Source organism: Schistocerca piceifrons, chromosome 2 (assembly GCF_021461385.2).
Source record: "Schistocerca piceifrons isolate TAMUIC-IGC-003096 chromosome 2, iqSchPice1.1, whole genome shotgun sequence".
NCBI lineage: Eukaryota > Metazoa > Arthropoda > Insecta > Orthoptera > Acrididae > Schistocerca > Schistocerca piceifrons.
In genome coordinates, this window is record NC_060139.1 from 11,332,359 (window position 1) to 11,358,823 (window position 26,465).

At 42.3% G+C, this 26,465-nt stretch overlaps 1 protein-coding gene across 1 annotated transcript in view; it reads right to left on the bottom strand.

Annotated features, from left to right (window-relative positions):
• LOC124778000 (cytochrome P450 9e2-like) overlaps positions 1 to 26,465 on the bottom strand; it is a 60,501-nt gene that overhangs the window by 12,187 nt on the left and 21,849 nt on the right. The window contains exon 4 of the mRNA XM_047253573.1: positions 19,605 to 19,819. Within this exon, the coding sequence (XP_047109529.1) occupies positions 19,605 to 19,819 (215 nt within the window). The remainder of the gene's footprint in view (positions 1 to 19,604; positions 19,820 to 26,465) is intronic.

Genomic DNA, 26,465 nt, shown 5'->3' on the forward strand with positions numbered 1-26,465 from the left:
CAAGAAGAATATAATAATTCCAATCCCAAAGAAAGCAGGTGTTGACAGATGTGAAAATTACCGAACTATCAGTTTGGATTCCGTAGAAATGTTGGAACACGTGAGGCGATACTGACCCTACGACTTATCTTACAAAATAGATTAAGGAAAGGCAAACCTACTTTTCTAGCATTTGTAAACTTAGAGAAAGCTTTTGACAATGTTGACTGGAATACTCTCATTCAAATTCTCAATGGGGCTGGGTTAAAATACAGGGAGCGAAAGGCTGCTTACAATTTGTACAGAATCCAGATGGCAGTTATAAGAGTAGAGAGGTATGAAAGTGAAGCAGTGGTTGGGAAGGGAGTGAGACAGGGTTATGTTATTCAATCTGTATATTGAGCAAGCAGTAAAGGAAAAAAAGAAAAAGTCGGAGTAGGTATTAAAATCCATGGAATGGACACTGTCTTGAAAGGAGGATAGAAGATGAACATCAACAAAAGTAAAACCAGGATAATGGAATGTAGTCGAATTAAGTCAGGTGATGCTAAGGAAATTAGATTAGGAAATGAGACAAAGTAGTAAAGGAGTTTTTCTATTTGGGGAGCAAAATAACTGATGTTGGTCGAAGTAGGGAGGGTATAAAATGTAGACTGGCAATGGCAAGGAAAGCGTTTCTGAAGAAGAGAAATTTGTTAACATCGAGTGTAGATTTAAGTGTCAGGAAGTCGTTTCTGAAAGTATTTGTATGGAGAGTAGCCATGTATGGAAGTGAAACATGGACGATAAATAGTTTGGACAAGAAGGGAATAGAAGCTTTCGAAATGTGGTGCTACAAAAGAATGCTGAAGATTAGATGGGTAGATCACATAACTAATGAGGAGAGAAGAGGAGTTTGGGGCACAACTAGAATAGAAGAAGGGATCGTTTGGTAGGACATGTTCTGAGGCATCAAGGGCTCACCAATTTAGTATTGGAGGGCAGCGTGGAGAGTAAAAATCGTAGGCGGAGACCAAGAGATGAATACACTAAGCAGATTCAGAAGGATGTAGGTTGCATTAGGTACTGGGAGATGCAGAAGCTTGCACAAGATAGAGCAGCATGGAGAGCTGCATCAAACCAGTCTCAGGACTGAAGACCACAACAACAACAATTGCATATTGTAAGTTCGTTGTTACATTTCCATTCTGTTTTATGTAGACGATCACCAAACCAAAGTTTTATAATTTGAATCATTATAAAGAGTTAAAAATTTTATTCAATCATTTTCAGAATACATGTGTTTATCTCAGTCAATATCATATTATTTTTCATTGAACCCAGTAAGCACAAGATTTAACTTTTGTTGAGTTTTCTCAATTGTTTGTATTTAATAATGACTTTGAATTTTGCACCAGTAACTTAAATCAAAAAAGCAATGGAATAATAAGTACAGTTTTAGCTCACATATTTGCAATCCTAGCAAATTAATGCCATACCAAATAATTATCAACAATAGATCAGAGTGAATAGATTCAGACATGCAGTCAGATGACATTATCCAGAGGCGACCCAGTAAAATAAAAGGTAAGGAAAATATATATGTGTGTTTTCAAGTTCACTGCAAACACAACCAGTACTGAGGGCCACCACGTAAGCTTGTATGTTCACGTCGAAATAATCTTCTTTTAATCATTCACATTGATATTGCTACCAACAAAGGCACAAGGCGTACAACATTCTGCACGCTGAAGACTATCAGATCAGACACGTTGTCAAAAGCAAGTCCAGGCAGGAAAGCTGCAAAGCACGAAAAGTTCAATTCTCTTTCTTTCTTTCATTAGACGGAAAGTAATTTAAATTATTTTATTCTAGACGGGAAGGTTATCATCTAAACGCATTAAGTTCAATCATTATTTCTTTTATTTATTCGACGGGAAGGTTCACTGGGTTCGAGTTCCGGTCTGGCACACACTTTCATTTGGTGCCACCGATTCCGCACAAATTCCCGATGCAGCTGATAGCATTAGTTCCTTCCCTTCTATTCTCCCCTCTCCCCGTTCAATATACATAATGCATACTTCTGACATTAGGAGCATACCACAAACGGGATTCGTTTACTCGTCGGGTGGTCTGATACATTACCAGGCTTGTCATGGCCTGTATGGTAAGTATGTGGGTAAAATAAAAAGACCGTCAAAGGAAGAGTGTAACCGTGTAACGTTGTAAGTGCCAAATCTCATCTTTTCCAGGAGGATCGAAAAAAAGTATCTCTTTTTGTACATACCTTACTTGTATCTTAAAAAACTGGAAAGGTATTCTAGCACAACAGAATTATGCTGTTCACCTCGTCACTGAGAAAATAATGAGACCAATTAGAAAATAAATAATTTATTTAGAACGTTGTGGACATCATAGGAAGGAACTGATTGCTGCTGAAAGCGAATAAGAAAGTGTTAGCTTCAAGTGTCGCTAATACTGAGACACTACATTTTATTTGTGATAATACAAATCGAACCTTGAAAATTATGACAATATCAAAATTTTCTTATTGGTAATTACGATGGTTTGAAGTGTGCTTTGTGCGAATATATACGTATTTTAGTGCAAATCCTTATTTAAGGGTTCTAGATAGCAGTTTGAATGGCAGCTTGCAGACTGAGACACGCCCACTGTTTCCTCTGTAAATTCTCTTGCTATGATCTTTAAAGTCATAAGTCCAGGAACATTTTTGCCGTCGCTTTGAGCTTTCACCTATTGGATACATTCTTTGTTGCCTTGCACTCCGTTGTTACCTGTGGTAATAACGTAACAAGCGTGTTTTTTATTATGAGGAAAGAAACGCCGAGATCGACCGGCGGAATGCTGTTCAGGCGACTCAGAGTCGTGTTGCGTGACCATTGATTGACATCTAGCAGCTTGACCTCTGCATCTTCACGTGGTCACGGCGCTGCGTGCTACATTCGAAGCTTAATATACCGGGTGATCAAAAAGTCAGTATAAATATGAAAACTTAATAAACCACGGAATAATGTAGATAGATAGGTAAAAATTGACACACATGCTTGGAATGACATGGGGTTTTATTAGAACCAAAATGCAGGATGGCGCTCCACCCCATATTGCTAGACCCGTGAAAGATCTCTTGCGCGCGTCGTTTGGTGACGATTGTGTGCTCAGCCGCCACTTTCGTCATGCTTGGCCTCCCAGGTCCCCAGACCTCAGTCCGTGCGATTACTGGCTTTGGGGTTACCTGAAGTCGCAAGTGTATCGTGATCGACTGTCATCTCTAGGTATGCTGAAAGACAACATCCGACGCCAATGCCTCACCATAACGCCGGACATGCTTTACACTGCTGTTAACAACATTATTCCTCGACTACAGCTATTGTTGAGGAATGATGGTGCACATATTGAGCATTTCCTGAAAAGAACATCATCTTTGCTTTGTCTTACTTTGTTATGCTCGCGGGACTGCTACGGTCGCAGGTTCGAATCCTGCCTCGGGCATGGGTGTGTGTGATGTCCTTAGGTTAGTTAGGTTTAAGTAGTTCTAAGTTCTAGGGGACTTATGACCTAAGATGTTGAGTCCCATAGTGCTCAGAGCCATTTGAACCATTTTTTTTTTGTTATGCTAATTATTGCTATTCTGATCAGATGAAGCGCCATCTGTCGGACATTTTTTGAACTTTTGTAATTTTTTTTTTGTTCTAATAAAACCCAATGTCGTTCCAAGCATGTGTGTCAATTTGTACCTCTCTATCTACATCATTCGGTGATTTATTCAGTTTTCAAATTTATACTGACTTTTTGGGCACCCGGTATATTTCTTCCTCTCTTCGTACCTACTCAGTCTCCGGTGGCGATCGACCAACCATTATTTTACTAGTCAGAGCGGCCTCTCGCTTGCCACCAAAGCGCATGCGGAGTCTGTTGCCTGCGGTGGTCAGACTGCAGAGACGACTTCCACATTACATCTGGAAGTTGCGCTCAGACGGCAGAAGCACAGCGGAACACTTATACATTGAAACAGGGGACCACCAGAAAGACCACCTGACATGGAATGGAAGCTGAGGACATAACAGAGTGACAACAGACTGCGATGAAAGCAGGGATGGAGGAGCAGGAACACGCTCACCCACCTTCAGAACGAAAAGTGTGGGAATTCAAGCAGTAGGAAACCTGCAGCAAACCTTCAAAGAAATGGACCGGAATTGCAGCACGAAGCCTGATTTGGAAGCAGAGCATCTCCACAAGAAGGCTAAACAGAAATACAGGGGAACAAAAGAAATATAGAACGTGGGACAATAATGAGTACGTACCAGTAATGTAGTAAAAATTTAAAAACACTGTAAGTGGAATACAAACTCAATTTCCCGTAACTTTTGTCTTTCTAACTCAATTTCTCTGAAACTATTTATCCCATAGCTATGAAATTCAAATACTCAATTGTATTACTAGATGTGCATGAAGTCACATATTTTTCACTTTATAGCTCCATTATAAAGTTCCCCAGGACTTTTCTTATTTTAAGAATTTGAAACTAAAAAATGCCATTATTAACGTATCTTTGAAAATCACAATTTTAAAAAGATGTTGTTCTTGTGGTCTTCAGTCCTGACACATGTTTTACGCAGCTCTCCAAGCTACTCTATCCTGTGCAAGCTGTTTCATCTCTCAGTACGTACTGCAGCCTACATCCTTCTGAATCTGCTTAGTGTATTCAGCTCTTGGTCTCCCTCTGCGATTTTTACCCTCCACGCTGCCCTCCAGTACTAAATTGGCGATCCCTTGATGCCTCACAACATGTTCTACCAACCGAGCCCTTCTTCTAGTCAAGTTGTGCCACAAACTCCTCCCAAATTCTATTTAATACCTCCCCACTAGGTATGTGATATTCACATCTAATCTTCAGCATTCTTCTGTAGCACTACATTTCGAAAGCTTCTATTCTATTCTTGTCCAAACTATTTATCGTCCACGTTTCACTTCCATACATGGCTACACTCCATACAAATACTTTCAGAAACGACTTCCTGACATTTAAATATATACTCGATGTTAACAAATTTCTCTTTTTCACAAAAGCTTCCATTGCCATTGCCAGTCTACATTTTATATCCTCTCTACTTCGACCATCGTCAGTCACTTTGCTCCCCAAATAGTAAAACTCCTTTACTACCTTAAGTGCCTCATTTTCTTATCTAACTCCCTCAGCATCACCCGACTTAACTCGACCACATTCCATTATACTCGTTTTGCTTTTGTTGATGTTCATTTTATATCCTCCTTTCAAGACACTGTCCATTCCGTTCAACTGCTTTTCCAAGTCCTTTGCTGTCTCTGACAGAATTGCAATGTCATCGGCGAACCTCAAAGTTTTTACTTCTTCTCCATTGATTTTAATACCTACTCCGAATTTTTGTTTTGTTTCCTTTACCGTTTGCTCAATATACTGATTGAATAACATTGGGGAGAGGCTACAACCCTGTCTCACTCCCTTCCCAACCACTGCTTCCCTTTCATGTCCCTCGACTTTTGTAACTGCCTTCTGGTTTCAGTAAAAATTGTAAAATGCTCTTCGCTCACTGTATTTTACTCCTGCCACATTCAGAATTTGAAAGAGAGTATTCCAGTCAACATTGTCAAAAGCTTTCTCTAAGTCTAAAAATGCTAGAAACGTAGGTTTTCCTATTCTTAACCTAGCTTCTAAGATAAGTCGTTGGGTCAGCATTGCCTCACGTGTTCCAATATTTCTACGGAATCCAAACTCATCTTCCCCAATGTCGGCTTCTACCAGTTTTTCCATACGTCTGTAAGCAATCCGCATTCTTCTTTAAGTCTGAAGGTATTTTGCCACTCATACATTTTGCTCACCAGATGGTAGAGTTTTGTCAGGACAGGCTCTCCCAAGGCTGACTGTAGTTCTAATGGAATGTTGTCTCGACTTAGGTCTTTCAGTGCTCTGTCAAACTTTTCAGGCAGTATCATATCTCCCATTTAATCTACATCCTCTTCCATTTCCATAATATTGTCCTCAAGTACATCGCCCTTGTATAGACCCTCTATATACTCCTTCTGTGGTGTCACCGCCAGACACCACACTTGCTAGGTGGTAGCTTTAAATCGGCCGCGGTCCATTAGTACATGTCGGACCCGCGTGTCGCCACTGTGTGATCGCAGACCGAGCGCCACCACAAGGCAGGTCTCGAGAGACGGACTAGCACTCGCCCCAGTTGTACGGACGACGTAGCTAGCGACTATACTGACGAAGCTTCGCTCCTTTGCCGAGCCGATAGTTAGAATAGCCTTCAGCTAAGTCAATGGCTACGACCTAGCAAGGCGACATTAATAACATTGCTTGTATCTAAAGACTCTCACTTGTATCGCCACAATCTCCAGATGTACCAAAAGGATGGATTAAAGTTAAGTATTCCAGAAGCTACGTACTTTTCTTTATAGCATTCATTACGTATCCTGTTTCAGACCTCACGCCATCCTGCTTTCACTTAGCGCGTGCCTTTCGGCTTCCTCTCATTGTGTCTAGGCTGTCTTGTCTAGACACAACAACTTCCACCCTTCTGCTTTCCCTTCTTTGCTTAGAACTGGGTTTCCATCTGAGCTCTTGATATTGATACAAGTGGTTCTCTTTTCTCCAAATGTCACTTTGATTTTCTTGTAGGCAGTATCTATCTTACCCCTAGTGAGATAAGCCTTTACATCCTTACATTTGTCCTCTAGCCATCCCTGCTTAGCAATTTTGCACTTCCTGTCGATCTCATTTTTGAGACGTTTGTATTCCTTTTTGCGTGTTTCGTTTACTGCATTTTTAGCAGGCGAAAAGTAATACAAACGTCTCAAAAATGAGATCGACAGGAAGTGCAAAACGGTTAAGCAGGCATGGCTAGAGGACAAATGTAGAGGCTTATCTCACTAGGGGTAACATAGATACTGCCTACAGGAAAATTAAGAGACCTTTGGAGAAAAGAGAACCACAAAATATTATTTATGGGACTCAACATCTGGGGTCATCAGTCCCCTAGACTTACAAGGGAACCTCCCCATCGCACCCCCCTCAGATTTGGTCATAAGTTGGCATAGTGGATAGGCCTTGAAAAACTGAGCACAGATCAATCGAGAAAACAGGAAGAAGTTGTGTTGAACTATGAAAAAAATAAGCTAAATATACAAATGAGTAGTCCATGTGTAAGATGGGTAACATCATAGCATACCCTGAGCTCAGGAGCGCCGTGGTCCCGTGGTTAGCGTGAGTAGCTGCGGAACGAGAGGTCCTGTGTTCAAGTCTTCCTCCAGTGAAAAGTTTATTTTTTATTTTCAGTTTTTGTGACAAACTCATATGTTTTCATCGCTTTTTTTGGAGCGATCATCACATCCACAAGAAAACCTATATCGGGCAAGGTAGAAGAATCTTTTTACCCATTCGCCAAGTGTACAAGTTAGGTGGGTCGACAACATATTCCTGTCATGTGACGCACATGCCGTCACAAGTGTCGTATAGAATATATCAGACATGTTTTTCTGTGGAGGAATCGGTTGACCTATGACCTAGCGATCAAATGTTTTCGATTCCCATTGGAGAGGCACGTCCTTTAGTCTACTAATAGAACGGTTTTGAGGTGTGGTCGCAAAACTAAACTTGTTACAGTGAACAGAGACTTCAATGAACGAACGGACAGATCATAACTTTGCGAAGATAAAGAAAGTAAACTTTTCACTCGAGGGAAGACTTGAACCAACGACCTCTAGCTCCGCAGCTGCTCACGCTAACCACGGGACCACGGCGCTCCTGAGTTCACACTATCCTTGATGTTGCCTATCCTGCATGTATACTACTCAGTCTGTATATTTTGCTTGTTTTTTTTCATAGTTCCACACAATTTCTTCCTGTTTTCTCGATTGATCTGTGTTCAGTTTTTCAAGGCCTATCCACTGTGCCAACTTATGACCAAATCTGAGGGGGGTGCGATGGGGAGGTTCCCTCGTTAGAAATGCTTAAACCTAACCAACCTAAGGACATCACACACATCCAAAACCGAGGCAGGATTCGAGCCTGCGACCTTAGCAGCAGTGCGGTTCCGGACTGAAGCGCCTAGAACCGCTCGGCTGTCAGCTTCTTAGGGGATGGTATAACTGCAAGGGGAAAAGAAGAACTTGTGTGTTCTGGTGTTGGTACATCCTGAGAAAAGATACATTGAAAACGGCAAATTTAACAGGCCGGAGGTAAAAGGTGTTCTGGCGTAACCACAAGTGCCGGAACTAAGGCGAACAGAAAACCTCAGATCGGCCCCGTCACCACAGACATTTGTGCTACGGTATCAGATTGTTGTGATCCGTATCAAGTGCTTACTTGAACTTTGTGTATAGCAAGAACTTTACTGTTTTCGCGTCGCCTCTCGCTAGCGACGTTAGCTGTAATCAAAGTTAAATATTGTCAATTGCTTTATAGAACTAATAATGTTATTTGTTTGAATTGTTGTATAGCATTCCCAGAACGCTGCATCCCTTGGGCACCCTATTGGCGACGAGTGGGCAACACCCCACAAAAGAGGGATTTTTAATGCTTTTGAGATGGATGAGTATGTGACACTTTGATCAGAGGGCTTTTGGAGATCATATCCATCTGTATTGTCAACAATGGTACGGTTTGGAGTTACATGCAGTGGGTTCATACCTAATCTAGCTCAACAATCATGAGTAAATCTCGTGGAAAAACGACGTTCACGCATGACACTTGTTAGACCTCCAGGCACGAAGACTACGCTTTATCTAATAATGAATGTCTGGAACATTTTCCGATGATGTGGCACTTGGAACAAGTCTAGGGACATGCAGCAGAGTACCGGGAACAAAAAAAGCGCCGAAAAGGTGCTTCATGAAAAAATGACAGCTAGAGCGTTTGACATTTCCACTTTTCAAATAGTCGCTTGTGGCAGTGCGAGCCCTCCAGAGAACACGTTCTCGGACTGGCTCTACGAAAATCCAGCAGGTCACGGTCGCCATGTAATAAGGATACTGGATTATAAAGCAGCACTCTTGAATGAGTAGACCTAGCACATCTTGGATGATATTGCAGTTACTGCACACAGGAAGGCCAGGGAGAACTTCACGAGACACTGAGCCAAACACCGGCAGTTGCTGGTAGATTAAAACTGTGTACCGAACTGAGGAACGAATCTGAAACTGTGCCTTACAAGGGCAAGTGCTGTCCCGAATAAGCTATCCAAACACTACTCATGACCCGCAATCGCAGCCTCACTTCTGCCAGTATCTCCTCTCGAAAGTTCACAGAAGTTGTCCTGCATACCTTCTGAAAAGTGGCTATGTCACTTCTTAGTAATATCCTTTCTTCCAGGACAGTTAGTTACCAAGGATATCTTCCGTGAAGTCTCAAAAGTAGACGAAAGTGACGTGTGACGGTGGGCTTTGAACCGTGCTCAGATAGTTCAATCGGTAGGCCTCGTAGACGGTGGTCCCAGATTCGAGGTCCAGTCCGGCACACAGTTTTAATCTTCCAGGAAGTTTCAAAGCAACGTACATTCAACTGAAGCCTGAAAATTAGTTATGGCAACATCATACTACCTTCCCGGTTAATCAAAATTCCGCGCAGATGGACAGTAGACGACTAAGCTCAGCGACCAGCGAAGGTGACAGCAGTTTTTAACGCAATTCTTCCACATCCACATCTAGTGAAGGCCTGTTGAGGAGGCAGCCATGAGAGCACACGAGTGCCCACGCTCTCTCGCCGCCTGAGTAGTGAGCGCTCGCGGTTAAATTTGGGCCTCAGGAGTCCCCATGCAGCACAGGGGAAGTGCAAATTGTGCGCTGTCTTCCGAGAAGTGAAAATATCTTAAGTCTGGCGTAATTTCAAACGCCAGCGTATATACTTAATGGCACAGTGCTTAAAGTGGAGAGTTGTTGTTGTTGATGAGGTCTTCAGTAAAAAGACTGGTTTGATGCAGCTCTCGATGCTAATCTATTTTGAAGCAGTTCTCCATCCTACTCTATCCTGTGCAAGTCTCTTCATCTGTGGGTGAATACTGGAACCCATATCTCTCTGTACCTGCTTACTGTATTCATCTCTTGATCTCCCTCTAAGATGTTTACTCCTCATCCTTCCCTCCAATACTACATTGGTGAATCCTTGATGTCTCAGAATATGTATACCAATCAGTCCCCTCTTCTAGACAGATTGTGCCACAAATTCCTCTCCTTCCCAGCTCTGTTTAGTACCTCCTCATTACTTACGTGATCTACCCATCAATTATTCAGCATTCTTCTGTAGCACCAAATTTCAAAAGCTTCTATTCTCTTCTTTTCTAAACGCTTTACTGTCCGTGTTTCATTTCCATATATGGCTACACTCCATATAAATACCTTCATAAAAGGTTTCCTAACACTTAAATCTATACTCGATGTTAACAAATTACTCTTCTTCAGAAACGATTTTCTTGCCATTGCCAGTCTTCATTTTATATCCTCTCTATATCGAACATCATATGTTATTTTGCTGCCCAAAGAGCAAAACGCATCTACTATTTTAAGTGTCTCGTTTACTAACCTAGTTCCCTCAGCATCACCTGATTTAATTCGACTTCATTCCATTATACTCGTTTTGATTTTGTTGATGTTCGTCTTATGTCCTCCTTTCAAAGCACTGTCCATTCCGTTCTGCTGCTCTTCCAAGTCCTTTGTAGTCTCTGACAGATTTACAATGGCATCAGCAAATCTCAAAGTTTTTATTTCTTCTCCCTGAACTTTAATTTCTGTTCCAAAAGTCTCTTTTGTTTCCTTTACTATTTGGTCAATATACAGATTGAATAACATTGGGGGTAGGCTACAACCATGTCTCACTCCCTTCTCAAACACTGCTTCCCTTTCGTGCCCCTCGACTCTAGTAACTGCCATCTGGTTTCTGTACAAATTGTAAATAGCCTTTCTCTCCCTGTATTTTACCTCTGCCACCTTTAGAATTTGAAAGAGAGTATTCCATTCAACATTGTAAAAAGCTTTCTCTAAGTCTACAAATCCTATAAACGTAGGTTTGCCTTTCCGTTATCTATCCTCTGTGGAAGTTGTGGGGTCTGTATGGCCTTGTGTGCTCCTACATTTCTCCAGAATCCAAACTGATCTTCCATGAGTTTGGATTCTACCAGTTTTTCCATTCTTCTGTATAGAATTCGTGTTATTATTTTGCAGCCGTGATTTATTAAACAGATAGTTCGGTAATTTTCACACCTGTCGGCACCTTCTTTCTTTGATACTGGAATTATTATATTGTTCTTTAAGTCTGAGGCTCTCTCTTATTTTTCATACATCTTGCAAACAAGAGGAAGAATTTGGTCATGGCTGGCTCTTCTAATGGAATGTTGTCTACTCCTGTGGCCTTGTTTCGACTTAATTCTTTGAGTGCTCTGTCAAATTCTTCACGCAGTATCATATCTCCCACACCATTTTCATCTACGTCCTTTTCTATTTCCATAATATTGCACTCAAGTTCATCTCCCTTGTATAGACCCTCTATATACTCCTTCCATTTTTCTGCTTTCCCTTCTCTGCTGGTGGCGCAGTGACTAGACACTGGACTCGCATTCGGGAGGACGACGGTTCAATCCCGCGTCCGGCCATCCTGATTTAGGTTTTCCGTGATTTCCCTAAATCGCTCCAGGCAAATGCCGGGATGGTTCCTTTCAAAGGGCACGGCCGACTTCCTTCCCCGTCCTTCCCTAATCCGATGAGACCGATGACCTCGCTGTCTGGTCTCCTTCCCCAAACTAACCAACCAACCAACCAACCAACCTTCTCTGCTTAGGACTGGTATTCCATCTGAGCTCTTGATATTCATACAGGTGGTTCTCTTTCTCCAAAGGTCTCTAATTTTTCTGTAGGCGGCATCTATGTTACCGCTAGTGATATGTTCTTGTGCATTCTGACATTTGTCCTCTAGCCATTCCTGCTTAGCCATTTTCCACTTCCTGTTGATCTCATTTTTTAGACGCTTGTATTCCCTTTCGCCTACTTCATTTAGTGCATTTTTATATTGTATCCTTTCATCAATTACATTCAATATCTCTTGTGGTATCCAAGGATTTCTAGTAGCTCTCGCCTTTTTACCTACTTGGTCCTGTGCAGACTTCACTATGTCATCTCTCAAAACTACCCATTCTTCTTCTTCTGTATTCCTTCCCCCGGTTCTTCTCAATCGTTCCCTATGGCTACCCCTGAAACTCTATACAACCTCTGGTACTTTTAGTTCATCCAGGTCCCATCTCCTTAAATTCCATTCTTTTTGCAGTTTCTTCAGTTTTAATCTACCGTGCATAACCAGTAAATTGCGGTCAGAGCCCACATCTGACCTTGGAAATATCTTACAATTTAAAACCTGGATCCGAAATCGGTGTCTAACCTTTATACAACCAATCTCAAACCTCCCGGTGTCTCGAGATCTCTTCCACGTATACAACATTCTTTCATGATTCTTAAACCAAGTGTCAGCTATGATTGAATTATGCTATGTGTAAAATTCTACCATGAGGGTTCCCCTTTTACTCCTTTCCGCCAATCCACATTCAGCTACTACTTTTCCTCCTGTTCCTTTCCCTAGCATCGAATTCCTCTTCGCCATGACTATTAAATTTTCGTCTCCCTTAACTATCTGAATAATTCCTGTTACCTCATTATACATTTCTTCAATCTTTGTCAAATCGACGAAAAGTACTAGTATGGCCGGATTAGGAACATCAAAGCGAAGGTCAGGGACACCCGTATCTGTTTATAACACGACAGTGGAGGATGCCTAGCTACAGTTAGAACTTAGAGACCCGCAGTGTAACGGGCAGTTGCGTCGCAAGTTTCATAATGAAATAAGTATTGTAGACTCGTATAAAAAATTTCTTTAACATAAACTTCCACGACTTCACAAGTTTGCATCTACGATAACATAGATGTTTGGACGTGCGTAAGAGGTGTGTGAGAAAAGTAGTGAAACTGACAACTCTGCGAGCGATCTGCAACGCTACATTGTTCTACTTGAGGAGACAGGCATGTTCACCACTTCCACAAGCTCACTCCGAATTTCAGCTCCATAGAGCCATCATGTCATTTTGGAGAGCGCCATCAATGAAGCTGAGTTTTTGTTGTATGCTACGAAAATGGAACAGTGGAATTTGTGTATACGCAAATATGAACATCGGAAAGTTGAAACAGGCCTACGGGGAACATGCTTATCAAGAACACAAGCTCTTTGCTGGCGCAAATCATTTTTCGAAAGCCGACAACATGTTGAAAATGAACCTCACTCAGGGACATCTTGAAAAACCAACGAAACGTGAGGTCTGACTGAAGTTTAATAATGAGAATGATGGGTGGCCTGTTAACGTACATCAAGTCTTGACCATAGCTTTGCAAATGCATTAGGTCTGTGCTGAAATGGTGCCGAAAAATCTCACAACTGAGCAGGACAATCGAAGAAATGAGTGCGTTCATCTTTTTGAGAGGGCTGTCAGAGACAGTAAAGGGCTTGGAAGAGCAGTTGAACGGAATGGACAGTGTCTTGAAAGGAGGATATAAGATGAACATCAACAAAAGCAAAACGAGGATAATGGAATGTAGTCGAATTAAGTCGGGTGATGCTGAGGGAATTAGATTAGGAAATGAAACACTTAAAGTAGTAAAGGAGTTTTGCTATTTGGGGAGCAAAATAACTGATGATGGTTGAAGTAGAGAGGATATAAAATGTAGACTGGCAATGGCAAGGAAATCGTTTCTGAAGAAGAGAAATTTGTTAACATCGAGTATAGGTTTAAGTGTCAGGAAGTCGTTTCTGAAAGTATTTGTATGGAGTGTAGCCATGTATGGAAGTGAAACATGGACGATAAATAGTTTGGACAAGAAGAGAATAGAGGCTTTCGAAATGTGGTGCTACAGAAGGATGCTGAAGATTAGATGGGTAGATCACATAACTAATGAGGAGGTATTGAACAGAACAGGAGAGAAGAGGAGTTTGTGGCACAATTTGACAAGAAGAAGGGACCGGTTGGTAGGACATGTTCTGAGGCATCAAGGGATCACAAATTTAGCATTGGAGGGCAGCGTGGAGGGTAAAAATCGTAGAGGGAGACCAAGAGAGGAATACACTAAGCAGATTCAGAAGGATGTAGGCTGCAGTAAGTACTGGGAGATGAAGAAGCTTGCACAAGATAGAGTAGCATGGAGAGCTGCATCAAACCAGTCTCAGGGCTGAAGACCACAACAACAAACAACAAACATCACAGATGGGTGATGAATCCTGGCTTTTTGAATACAATCCTGAGACAAAGCAGTAAAGTGAGTAGTAGCACACTAAGAAGTCTCCTCAACTAAAATCAACTCGAATGAACAAATCAAAGATCAAAACAATGCTTATTTGTTTTTTGGACAGTAGGGTTACCGTGCATAAATAATTGGTTCCTCCAGGACAAACTGTCAACTAAATGTTTTACAAACATGTTCTTGAAAGACTGTAGAAAACGGTGATCAAGTGAGACCGGACATTGCAGATAAGTGGATACTGCATCATGATAATGCCGCATTTCACACGGCCACTCCCAACACAGAATGTTTGACCTTAAAAGGCACACCTGTTGCTCAAAGCCCCCCCCCCCCCCCCCAATTCACCTGATGTGTGTCGTTGGGAATTTGTTTGTTCTCCCTGAATCAAAAAACATCTTAAAATGCTATCGTTCTGTGATTCTGAAGAACATTCAAAAGAATGTGACCAACATGTTGAAGGTCATACCAGTCGAAGCCTTCCAGCGCAGCTACAATGATTGAGAACAACGACTGCGCTCGTGTATAGTTCCCGAATGCAACTACTTTGTATCGGACAATATTGTCGTTCGCAAAAAAATATTTTTGCAAGCAATGTTTTTCCGCAGTCAAGAGACTGAAGCACACCCACAGAAACTCTCTGACAGACTTCAGTTTAAAAGCTTATCTCCGAATTAACATTGCTCAGAAAGTGGTATTGGAGAGAGATGCTTCAGTCGAAAGCAAAATACGAGGGTAAGTCAATTATTATCCGCAGAGTCGTTATAAAATTTTCTTGTAATCAAATAGGAAGCGTACAAGAACATAATATTTCGACGTAGTCTCCTCGCGTTGCAACGCACTTGGTCCATCGTTGTACAAGCTTCCTGATGCCATCACAAAAGAAGGTTCTCGGTTGAACTGCGAGCCAGGAATGCATCGCTTCTTTCACTGCTTCGTCCGAAGCAAATCGGCGGCCCCTTAATGCCTGTTTGATTGGACCAAACAAGTGATAGTCAGAAAGGGCAAGATCGGGACTATACGTAGGATGATTCAGTACTTCAAATTTGAGTTTCTGGATCGTTTCAGCAGTGTGAGCAGCAGTTTGCGGACGGGCATTGTCGTGCAACAGCACGACACCTTTTGACAGCAATCCTCAGCGTTTGCTTTGAACTCCAGGCTTCAGCCTAGCAGTGAGCAGCTCGCTGTGACGTAGCCTGTTTATTGTTGTGCCCCTTTCCCCGTAATATTCCAGTACTGGACCTTGTGCGCCTCAAAAAACAGTAAGCATCAGTTTTCCTGCGAACGGTTGGGTCTTGAACTTTTTCTTGCCCGGCGAATTTGGATGTTTCCATTCCATACTCCGCCGTTTACTCTCCAGCTCGCAATGATGGATCCATGTTTCGTCACCAGTAATGATCCTGTCTAAGAGCCAAATGTTTTTTGCAGAAGTCCAAGCGCGTTTGTTTATGCAACTGTGTGAGGTGTTTTGGGACCCATCTGGCACAAACTTTATGAAACCCAAGTCTGTTGTGGATGATTTCGTAGGCAGAACTGTGATTAATTTGCAGATGATGTGCCACTTCGTCATTAATTAATCGCCTGTCTAAGAGAATCATTTCACGTGAACGCTCAATGGTTTGTTCATTTGTGGCGGTAAACGGTCGTCCGCCCTCCTTCATCGTGCGTAACACTTGTGCGACCATTTCGAAATGTTTCAATCCATTCGTAGACACTCCATTGTGGCAAAACACTGTTCCCGTGCTGTACCGAAAGTCTTCGATGAATTTCGGCCCCTGATACGCCTTCCGACCACAAAAAACGGATCACTGAACGTTGCTCTTCTTTGGCGCAAACAGACAGCGGAGCAGCCATGATTAACAGAGGGCAGCGATAACGAAACTAACCTAGCAGCTTGAAAATTGCAAAGATATAACAACAAATAAACAAAGCATGCGTCATCAACGTAAAACGCCAGTACTACCAAGAGAAATAAAAACATAACTAAATTGCAGATAATAATTGAATTACCCTTGTATTTATCGACATGCAGAGTTTCTATGTGTAAGGTGTGAATACAGTAATTACGAAATATACGCTGATGTCAATACGAACTTCGTCCGAAAACGACATTCGTCATAAGGCTGTGTCAGTCGTAACAAATACCACCCTTTTCACTCAGCTGCGCCATGTTCTTCGCCTCAACAGTTAAAAGAAATGTATGTTTCATTTCATTGTCATTTTTCGTCTACGCAATAGTTTTAGAAAATAAATTTTCCACTAAAAACATTAATGAGCCACCTTTAAGCGGTAAATCTCCGTAGAATTCTCAGCGGCCGTAGAATAGACTCGTTGACAACAGTTTCTCATGCCGAGCTGTCTCTTTCCAATTCCCCCTCCCCTCCCTTCCACTCCCCTTCTCTTTCCATTACTCGCTGTCAGTCGGCCTTTGCTTAAAACTGTGACATGAGTGCGAGGCAGCTGAAAGCACACAAATGACTACTAAAGCATGTACAGAGATAAATGGGGAAAGTAGTTGTCGTACTCCTTTCTTCTGTGTTGACTGCATCACAAAGCTGATACTGAAATCTCCACTCAGTATTACATCGGTATTTTTCCTGTCAGTAGAAGATAACAAAGCCTTAAAGTTTGCTCGGAAGGATCCTGAAGTTGCAAGTGGAGAACCTCTAAATCACGATCACTAAAAATTCGATTCTAGTAAATTCGAACATTGCTGAAAAGCATTCTGTCATTTGTTCACCGATGGACTTTGAAACATCAGAATAACAAGGCAGATAAATGTGAGATCTAGGTGATGCGATGAGCTTGACAGCTCATGCATCCAAGCTGCGGCACACTATAAAAACTGTGGCTCTGTTGGCTAAAGATTAGACAGCCTTACGAAATACACAGACAGCACAGAGGAAGTTCTGTCGTTTGCTTCATATCAGAAGCAAGAAATATGAAAACTGAAGATATCATTGCATTTATTGACCTAGACAAAGCTTTCGACAGTATAGAATGGTGCAAGACGTTCGAAATCCTCGGGAAAATAGGTATACGCTACAGGGAAAGACGGCTAGTATAGAGTATAACAAGAAATGAGAGGGAATAAGAATGGGAGACCAAAGGAGAAACGTTCTGATTAAAAGGAGCGGAAACAAAGATGTAGCCGTTTCTTCCACTGTTCAACCTGCACAACGAATAAACAGTGAACGGAATAAAAGAAAAGTTCAGATGTAGTATTGAAGTTCGATATTAACCCATTACTGGCCAAAACTCTATCGGATCATTTTTTGCAAACTTTTATACGTAAATACGTTACATTGAGTGATTAATTGAATAAAAAGTTTTTTTGAAAATTTTCAGTTTATTAGAACAAAAACTACAGATCGTCCCATTTTTGGGACATTGGCCAAATGCGCTATCCAAATTCACAACCTTATTCTCCATGCAGCCGTTTCTTCCACTGTTCAACCTGCACAACGAATAAACAGTGAACGGAATAAAAGAAAAGTTCAGATGTAGTATTGAAGTTCGATATTAACCCATTACTGGCCAAAACTCTATCGGATCATTTTTTGCAAACTTTTATACGTAAATACGTTACATTGAGTGATTAATTGAATAAAAAGTTGTTTTGAAAATTTTCAGTTTATTAGAACAAAAACTACAGATCGTCCCATTTTTGGGACATTGGCCAAATGCGCTATCCAAATTCACAATGCATAATATTGTAAGAAACAACACAAACAATAAATAAAGAATGTTTTAATATTATTGAATGTCTATTCAGTATGAAATGAAGCAAAATACTTGTCGTGTACACCAACATTGCACCTATCACAAATTTTTGTTGTTTTTTCTTGCAGTAAGCACATCGCTTCTGTGTTTTACTCTCTTCTGTGTTTTACTTGACACAATGAAATGATTTCCTGGATCTAGTCGTACATCTGTGCTCACCCGTCCTCCCATCAATTTGCTTCCTTGTGGTTCTCTGCGTTATGGTACTGATCCTGTTTTCTTTGATAGATAAAACATCACTATTCTCTGTCGGACATCCAAAAGTGAGAGCTTCTCTCTAAAGTACCGGCTACATCTTGCACAACGGACTCATTGTTCAATAAATTTTTGTCAATGTCTTCTTCATCTGTTATTACATCTGCATTGGGTGGAATAATCGCCAATTCTACGTCATCATCTTCATCGTCACTCTCTTGATGGTTCGCTAGTTCTGCTAGAATTTCTTCAAGTGTAAGTCCACGCGGCATGTTTTTATCCTGTTGGAATCTTAAAATTCGAATAGAACATGAAAGAAAGCAGATATAAAGAACGTAAAAAGCAATTCGTCTCTGTATAATACGTGTATACAAGAATAGGGGACATCAACAATAAATGATAGTGTAACATGGCATTGTCCCATTATTGGGACGCATAAAATATATCGATATTGCACTTACTTGAAAAAATCTGAAATACACTTAATCTTACATGGACATCCAAATGTTCATAACAAACACGCCCAGACAACTAAATCACAGCTCATTGTCGTCCATACTGTGCTGCCAAGTGCGAGAACAAAAAATCGACAAGTTTATAATTTTCCTGACGTGAAGTACGTAGAAAAAAGTTATTTATTTTACATTTACAGGCATTATAGAAGTTAGTTGAACTTACAGGTGCAACAATAAAGGCTAAAAGCTCCATTGCTTACATAGAAATAAGTAAAATATACGCGTCCCAAAAAAGGACAATGGCCAATAATGGGTTAAAGGATATCTGTGTTATGATTCGCTAATGACATTGCTACATTGTGTGAAAGTGAGGAAACATTACAGCATCTGTTGAAAGAACAACATACAGAACACAGAATATGGGTTGACAGCAAACCAGAGAAAGACGAAAGTACTGAGGACAGTCAGACATGAGAAGAACGACAATCGTCAATTGTGGATCCATATCATGGATAAGACACGTGCAACTGTCTGAGACATCGTCAATTTTGTATCTTTTCCTTCATTTATAGAAACCAAAATACTGTAGACCTTACTAAAGTTGATTGCTACAGTACTCTTTTTACTCAGAGACGCTATAGAAAATTCATAGTCACCAAGGAAGAATACCTAGTGACGGCAGCTATGCGTTATACAATACAACAACTCACTTTGACGTATGAATGTGAATTAGAGTGCAGTGATAATCCATTGCGGTTATCTGTTAATAACAATGAGCAAATTCGACGTTCAGACGCAAGGTGTAGGAACAGTTACTTATCCTCTGCGCAACACAATTTCACGATCATAATCATTACAAGCTGATATAAAACAGTTCGGGACAATTACCTTCATGAGCGACGGAAACAGCACGTGTCCGATGATAACAAGAGCTCTTATCCCGGAGAAGTCTGTGATGTCCTTCCCTCGGCGGTAGAATTCGTTGTTGCGGTCTGCAAATGAGTTGCAGTCGTGTCCGAAGGCAGTGGAAGCTATGACGTCACTGCTGTATCTGTTCATCAGGTCTTCTATCTCCATGGGCACAGGACCATCGGTAAGCTTGCCTGGAAAAACCGAGCGATTAAGGCAAGGAAAATTTTTGGGAAGGTTAGTTACATTTTAATACTTAGTTTAGTTCAACGAGAAACTTCCATTTGTTTGTTAAGTGCTGTTGAAACAGCCTTTATGCATCTGTTTATATTTTTATTAGCTATTCACAAACCCAACCGCATAACATATTAATGAGCTTCATTCCCAGATAAATAAGTTCTAGGCTTTTCAAAATGTTTACTACCTATATTAAATAGGACAGAACGCGATTTTATTAACACATTTGATAAGGCACGATACCTGGAAGATAATAATCAGAATTACGCATCGTATTCAACCAAAAATCTCTCTCTCTCTCTTTTGTGGAATTCCTGCAGCTTTCGCCACATCCCACATATCTGTTGTTATCGGTTTCTGTGATCCCATTCTTTCTCCTCTACTTCTTGTATTTCTCTTTTTCTCATGGCCTCCTTTATGTCATCTAGCAGGCAACCTTCGATCTTCCTCTTCTCCTTCGTCCGTGACGGTGGTACATCAAGATCTTCTTTCGCCATCTGTCATTCACAATGTATGTCCATAACAGGCAAGCTATTCTACCTAGTAATTGTATTTCTTACGTGGTCTAGCCGAGATATTCTACGCGATCTACTGAACTAATCCATTTCTACAACTCTGTTTGCTCTTCATTTTTTTTTTTTTCCAGTAAGCTCCCGGCAGTCGCATCCATAGGTCATTACAGGCTCTACAGTATCTCTATAGAGCGTCTGATTTACTTTACAAATCGTCTTACAAGACCATAACAGCGGGTTTGGCTTCTCATTTGCTGCTTTCCCGTGGGCTATTCGTTGTTGTATTTCCCAACTACACTCCTGGAAATGGAAAAAAGAACACACTGACACCGGTGTGTCAGACCCACCATACTTGCTCCGGACACTGCGAGAGGGCTGTACAAGCAATGATCACACGCACGGCACAGCGGACACACCAGGAACCGCGGTGTTGGCCGTCGAATGGCGCTAGCTGCGCAGCATTTGTGCGCCGCCGCCGTCAGTGTCAGCCAGTTTGCCGTGGCATACGGAGCTCCATCGCAGTCTTTAACACTGGTAGCATGCCGCGACAGCGTGGACGTGAACCGTATGTGCAGTTGACGGACTTTGAGCGAGGGCGTATAGTGGGCATGCGGGAGGCCGGGTGGACGTACCGCCGAATTGCTCAACACGTGGGGCGTGAGGTCTCCACAGTACATCGATGTTGTCACCAGTGGTCGGCGGAAGGTGCACGTGCCCGTCGACCTGGGACCGGACCGCAGCGACGCACGGATGCACGCCAAGACCGTAGGATCCTACGCAGTGCCGTAGGGGACCGCACCGCCACTTCCCAGCAAATTAGGACACTGTTGCTCCTGGGGTATCGGCGAGGACCATTCGCAACCGTCTCCATGAAGCTGGGCTACGGTCCCGCACACCGTTAGGCCGTCTTCCGCTCACGCCCCAACATCGTGCAGCCCGCCTCCAGTGGTGTCGCGACAGGCGTGAATGGAGGGACGAATGAATACGTGTCGTCTTCAGCGATGAGAGTCGCTTCTGCTTTGGTGCCAATGATGGTCGTATGCGTGTTTGGCGCCGTGCAGGTGAGCGCCACAATCAGGACTGCATACGACCGAGGCACACAGGGCCAACACCCGGCATCATGGTGTGGGGAGCGATCTTGTACACTGGCCGTACACCACTGGTGATCGTCGAGGGGACACTGAATAGTGCACGGTACATCCAAACCGTCATCGAACCCATCGTTCTACCATTCCTAGACCGGCAAGGGAACTTGCTGTTCCAACAGGACAATGCACGTCCGCATGTATCCCGTGCCACCCAACGTGCTCTAGAAGGTGTAAGTCAACTACCCTGGCCAGCAAGATCTCCGGATCTGTCCCCCATTGAGCATGTTTGGGACTGGATGAAGCGTCGTCTCACGCGGTCTGCACGTCCAGCACGAACGCTGGTCCAACTGAGGCGCCAGGTGGAAATGGCATGGCAAGCCGTTCCACAGGACTACATCCAGCATCTCTACGATCGTCTCCATGGGAGAATAGGAGCCTGCATTGCTGCGAAAGGTGGATATACACTGTACTAGTGCCGACATTGTGCATGCTCTGTTGCCTGTGTCCATGTGCCTGTGGTTCTGTCAGTGTGATCATGTGATGTATCTGACCCCAGGAATGTGTCAATAAAGTTTCCCCTTCCTGGGACAATGAATTCACGGTGTTCTTATTTCAATTTCCAGGAGTGTATTTGTTCCGTCTTCCGATAGGATGCTACACAAATATTACAATGTTTTAATTGCCTTGATGTGTTGACCACCTACTTTTATATTTCCTACATTTTACCCAGTGCATATTCCTTCTTTTGAAAATTTACTTTCAGTCCCCACTTATAATATTCTCCTAATAATCTTCTTATCATAAAACAGATATGATCTTCACTGGCCACAAGTACCTGATCATCTGCGAAAAACAAGATGTACAGACATTAAGCCTTTGTTATCTGAATGCCCATTCCTGCACGTTTCCTACTCCACAGGTCTAAGGCTTTCTGGCTGTATATTTTAAACAATGTGTGAGATAAGCAGTACTCTTGTTTTAATTCTGTTGTGATTCTGGGAGGCTGTGACAAAATTTTATTTGTCACTGTTATGAACTATTCTGCAAACTTATATAGGATGCATATACTTCTAACATGTCTTCTCAAGTACACATTCCCCCCCCCTCCCCCCCTCCCCCTCCCCCCCGAGAATAGGAAACTATGTTCAGTTTCCAGGGAAAGGAGTTGCAAATACAGTATCTTTGATAATAACCAGTACGCTTAGTTGGTGTTCAGCGTATCATATCAATTACTAACGAAATTTTCTTTATCTCCCAACAATCTATTTAGGTAAGTGAAATAGTTATTCAATGGAGCTCAAATGAAAGTTTGAATTGTTGTGAAACAAATACTCAGGGTCAAATTATGTCGAATAGATTTGTAACATTCGTGAAACAAATTAGATTACTTCAGAATGAATCCAGAGTGTTTAACTTCTGATCTGAAGTGGTTTGCAATGTGAGCCATATTTATTTGTGTTGTGGATTGGCAAGAGGGCCATCCCACTAATGTAAGAGGAAGCCGAAAGGCACGCATTTTAGCTCACGCAGGCTGGCGTGAGATCTGGAACAGGACAAGGAAGTCAGATTAGAAAAAAAGGATGTAGCTGGTGGAACACTTAACTTTAATCCATTAATGCTGACCGAGCGAGGTGGCGCAGTGGTTAGACACTGGACTCGCATTCGGGAGGACGACGGTTCAATCCCGCGTCCGGCCATCCTGATTTAGGTGTTCCGTGATTTCCCTAAATCACTCCAGGCAAATGCCGGGATGGTTCCTCTGAAAGGGCACGGCCGACTTCCTTCCCCATCCTTCCCTAATCCGATGAGATCGATGACCACGCTGTCTGGTCTCCTTCCCCAAAACAACCAACCAACCAACCATTAATGTTGAACGTAGCTCTTGTCTGTACATTCTTTACAATATCAATAGCAACTGATAATGGCGCCTTGCTAGGTCGTAGCAAATGACGTAGCTGAAGGCTATGCTAACTATCGTCTCGGCAAATGAGAACGTGTTTTGTCAGTGAACCATTGCTAGCAAAGTCGGCTGTACGACTGGGGCGAGTGCTAGGAAGTCTCTCTAGACCTGCCGTGTGGCGGCGCTCGGTCTGCAATCACTGACAGTGGCGACACGCGGGTCCGACGTATACTAACGGACCGCGGCCGATTTAAAGGCTACCACCTAGCAAGTGTGGTGTCTGGCGGTGACACCACAATTTGTAGGTAGGTATCTTGCATTTTGTGGCCGTGATGGTCTGGTGGTTAGGTCTCGGTTTCAATCCCGGATAGTGTCGGAGATTTTTCCTCGTTTCAGTCCCTCCAAGACGGCTTTAGGTTCACCCAGCCTGCTGTCAAAAGAGTACCGAATATTTTCTGTGGACAAAAGGCGGACAGGGTGATGGACCCCCCACGCTCGCCCTCCTACCGCTGGGTCGAAGAACGGCTGTTTCTCTCGTCAGTCAGGCCAACTGCCCGGCCACGGACTTGCGCCACAATCTTCTACCCTTTATCACATGTATTGCACATATCTTTCTTCTTATCATCTGGTCAAACTAGTAAAATCCTACTTGGATCAGACTGTAGTCAGCCACTTCATAGAGATTGAGACATACTTCTAAACGCCAGGCGTAGATAATAAACGAAGTTGTCTGCATAATAGGCGGACCTGATATTCTGTTGGCAGAGAATATTGTCCAACTAGCTCGAGCGCTTCGCACATGTAATGTTATTTTACTGTATGTAGTAGCAACAAACTTAAAGTGCGCACAAGAAGTAAGTACCAATGAAATGAAATGAAGAGAGTTTGGAAGCGAATAAATGGACCTACTTAAGCGACTTGCACTTGGAATCGATGATATGAAGGTTAAAATGTCTGGGAGGAGCATCACGCATGGTGATCCGTTGTGGGAATTTCTCTTTTCCAAGAAAACAAATCGTATGTGTACATAGTTTTGCAATCATTTGTGAATTGACTGGGGTCCAAAAGACCAGCTGTTGAGAAATACAGGTATACATTCAGATACAAAGGTGTACAGGAGTGAGGGGGGGGGGGGGTCATAGCGTGAAGGTGGGGGGGGGGGGATAGCAGCAACATGAGGAAAAAAGTTTTATAGTAAAAAGGCATGGATCAGCGACGGTATCGTGCAGACGTGACACGTAGATTAACAACAATGAGCGTATCGGTAATCAACATAGTGTTTACAAATACGGACAAGGACAAAAGTGGTGTAGTTGTACAAGATCTTTGACTCTCGGACCATTTCTGCCAATTAATGAAATAAAATCAAGTATGAAAAAAATTTCTTTAATTACCGGATTACAGTAGACTTTTATCAGAAATAAAATTACAAGATTTTTCAGGAGAACTAGTATACCAAATTTGGGATAAAATACGAGGGTTGGAACTTTAATAGAGGCAACTATTTGTTTACAGCTCGTACAAAATAGATACGTGTTTTACTGACCTTCAAAGTAGTCACCAGCATTGTGTGAAAAAAAAGATTATATATATTCACTATTAACTTGCTTAAGTTGTGCATATTTACCTCCTGAAGAAGACGTTTTTATTAACGTTTAAACCATGGTAAAGCGTGTGTGTGTGTGTGTGTGTGTGTGTGTGTGTATGTATGTGTGTGTGTGTGTGTGTGTTCTTGGGACCTATGGGCGCCCAACAGCGAGGTTATCAGCGCCCCAACACACGTTAAAGGAACGAATGTGGATACAATTACTAAATTGTTATCACATACGCTAAGACAACGGGGAAAGAATAAAAGATGCTATACAGTCATTGTAGTTATAGGAGAGCATCTTGAATGTTCTGGACGACTTTATCGCATGGGTACAAGCGTTTTAGCGAGTGAAGGGCACTCAGAGAATCGGAACGGACAATAAATTCAGCACTAGAAGAACGTCTCATCTGCTCCAGTGCCTGCAAGAGCGCATATAACTCTGCGTCGAAGATTGTACAGTCTTGAGGCAGTAGGATCTTGAGGACACGATCCCAGAAAACAACAGAGCAACTAGCAGAGCCTCCCTGATTAGACCCATCTGTAAAGACAGCTACATATTTGTGGTGCTCGTATAAAATGTCAGAAAATAGCTCATTAAACACAGAAGCAGGAGTGCAATCTCTCCTGTATAGCACTAAGTCTGAACTGACTGGGCCTCTGCAACATTCAGGGTGGCAGGCGGTCAAAACAGTGGATTTGAAGCTGGAACTACTCCATTCCAAGTGACTCCAGCTGACAACGGTGTTTATAGGACCAGCTCCATCCTCAGTCTTTCTGCTGCGACTGGTGAACATCACTTACAGCTCGACGGTAACTCCTCATGGTAAGTCAAACACTGAATTCACCCGCACCGCACATCATACCGTTGCTTGAACATTTAACTATTTTTCGACATAATCACCATTTCTGTCGATGGATTTTTGTAGACGCTGTGACAGTTTTTGTATGCCCATGTCATACTAGCTCGCCGCCATGCTGTTCAGAAAGTTCTGAACCTCTTCTTTCACCTCGTCGTCGGAGCTGAATTGCTGGGACCACAATTAATGCTGACAGGTACTGTGAGACCCTGAAAAAACTCAAATGGGCATTTCAGAACCAGAGAAGAGGAGCCTCTACAAGCTGGAGCAAGTTCCCTTCATACTAGTCGCCTGGGGTGCCAACGGTGTTAACAACCAGCGAGGGGGAACAACACAATAGATACGAGGGTAATCCCAAAAGTAAGGCCTCCTATTTTTTTAATAAGTACATACACTAAACCATGTGAGTACATTTACCAGTCAGCAATGCACATCAAAAATAACACCGAAACTTAGTGCACTAACAGCGCTGTCTATGATCACAGAACAGAATCTAGACTGATCAAGAAAGAATAAACAAAAAAACTCAAAAAAGCATTTTATAACAAGGAATAAAACTGTACAATAAACTGTCCAAGACAACTGAGATTAGTAAACCAAACTTAATTAAAAAGCACTACGTCTTCAGGCCACGAGTGGCCTACCGAATCCATCC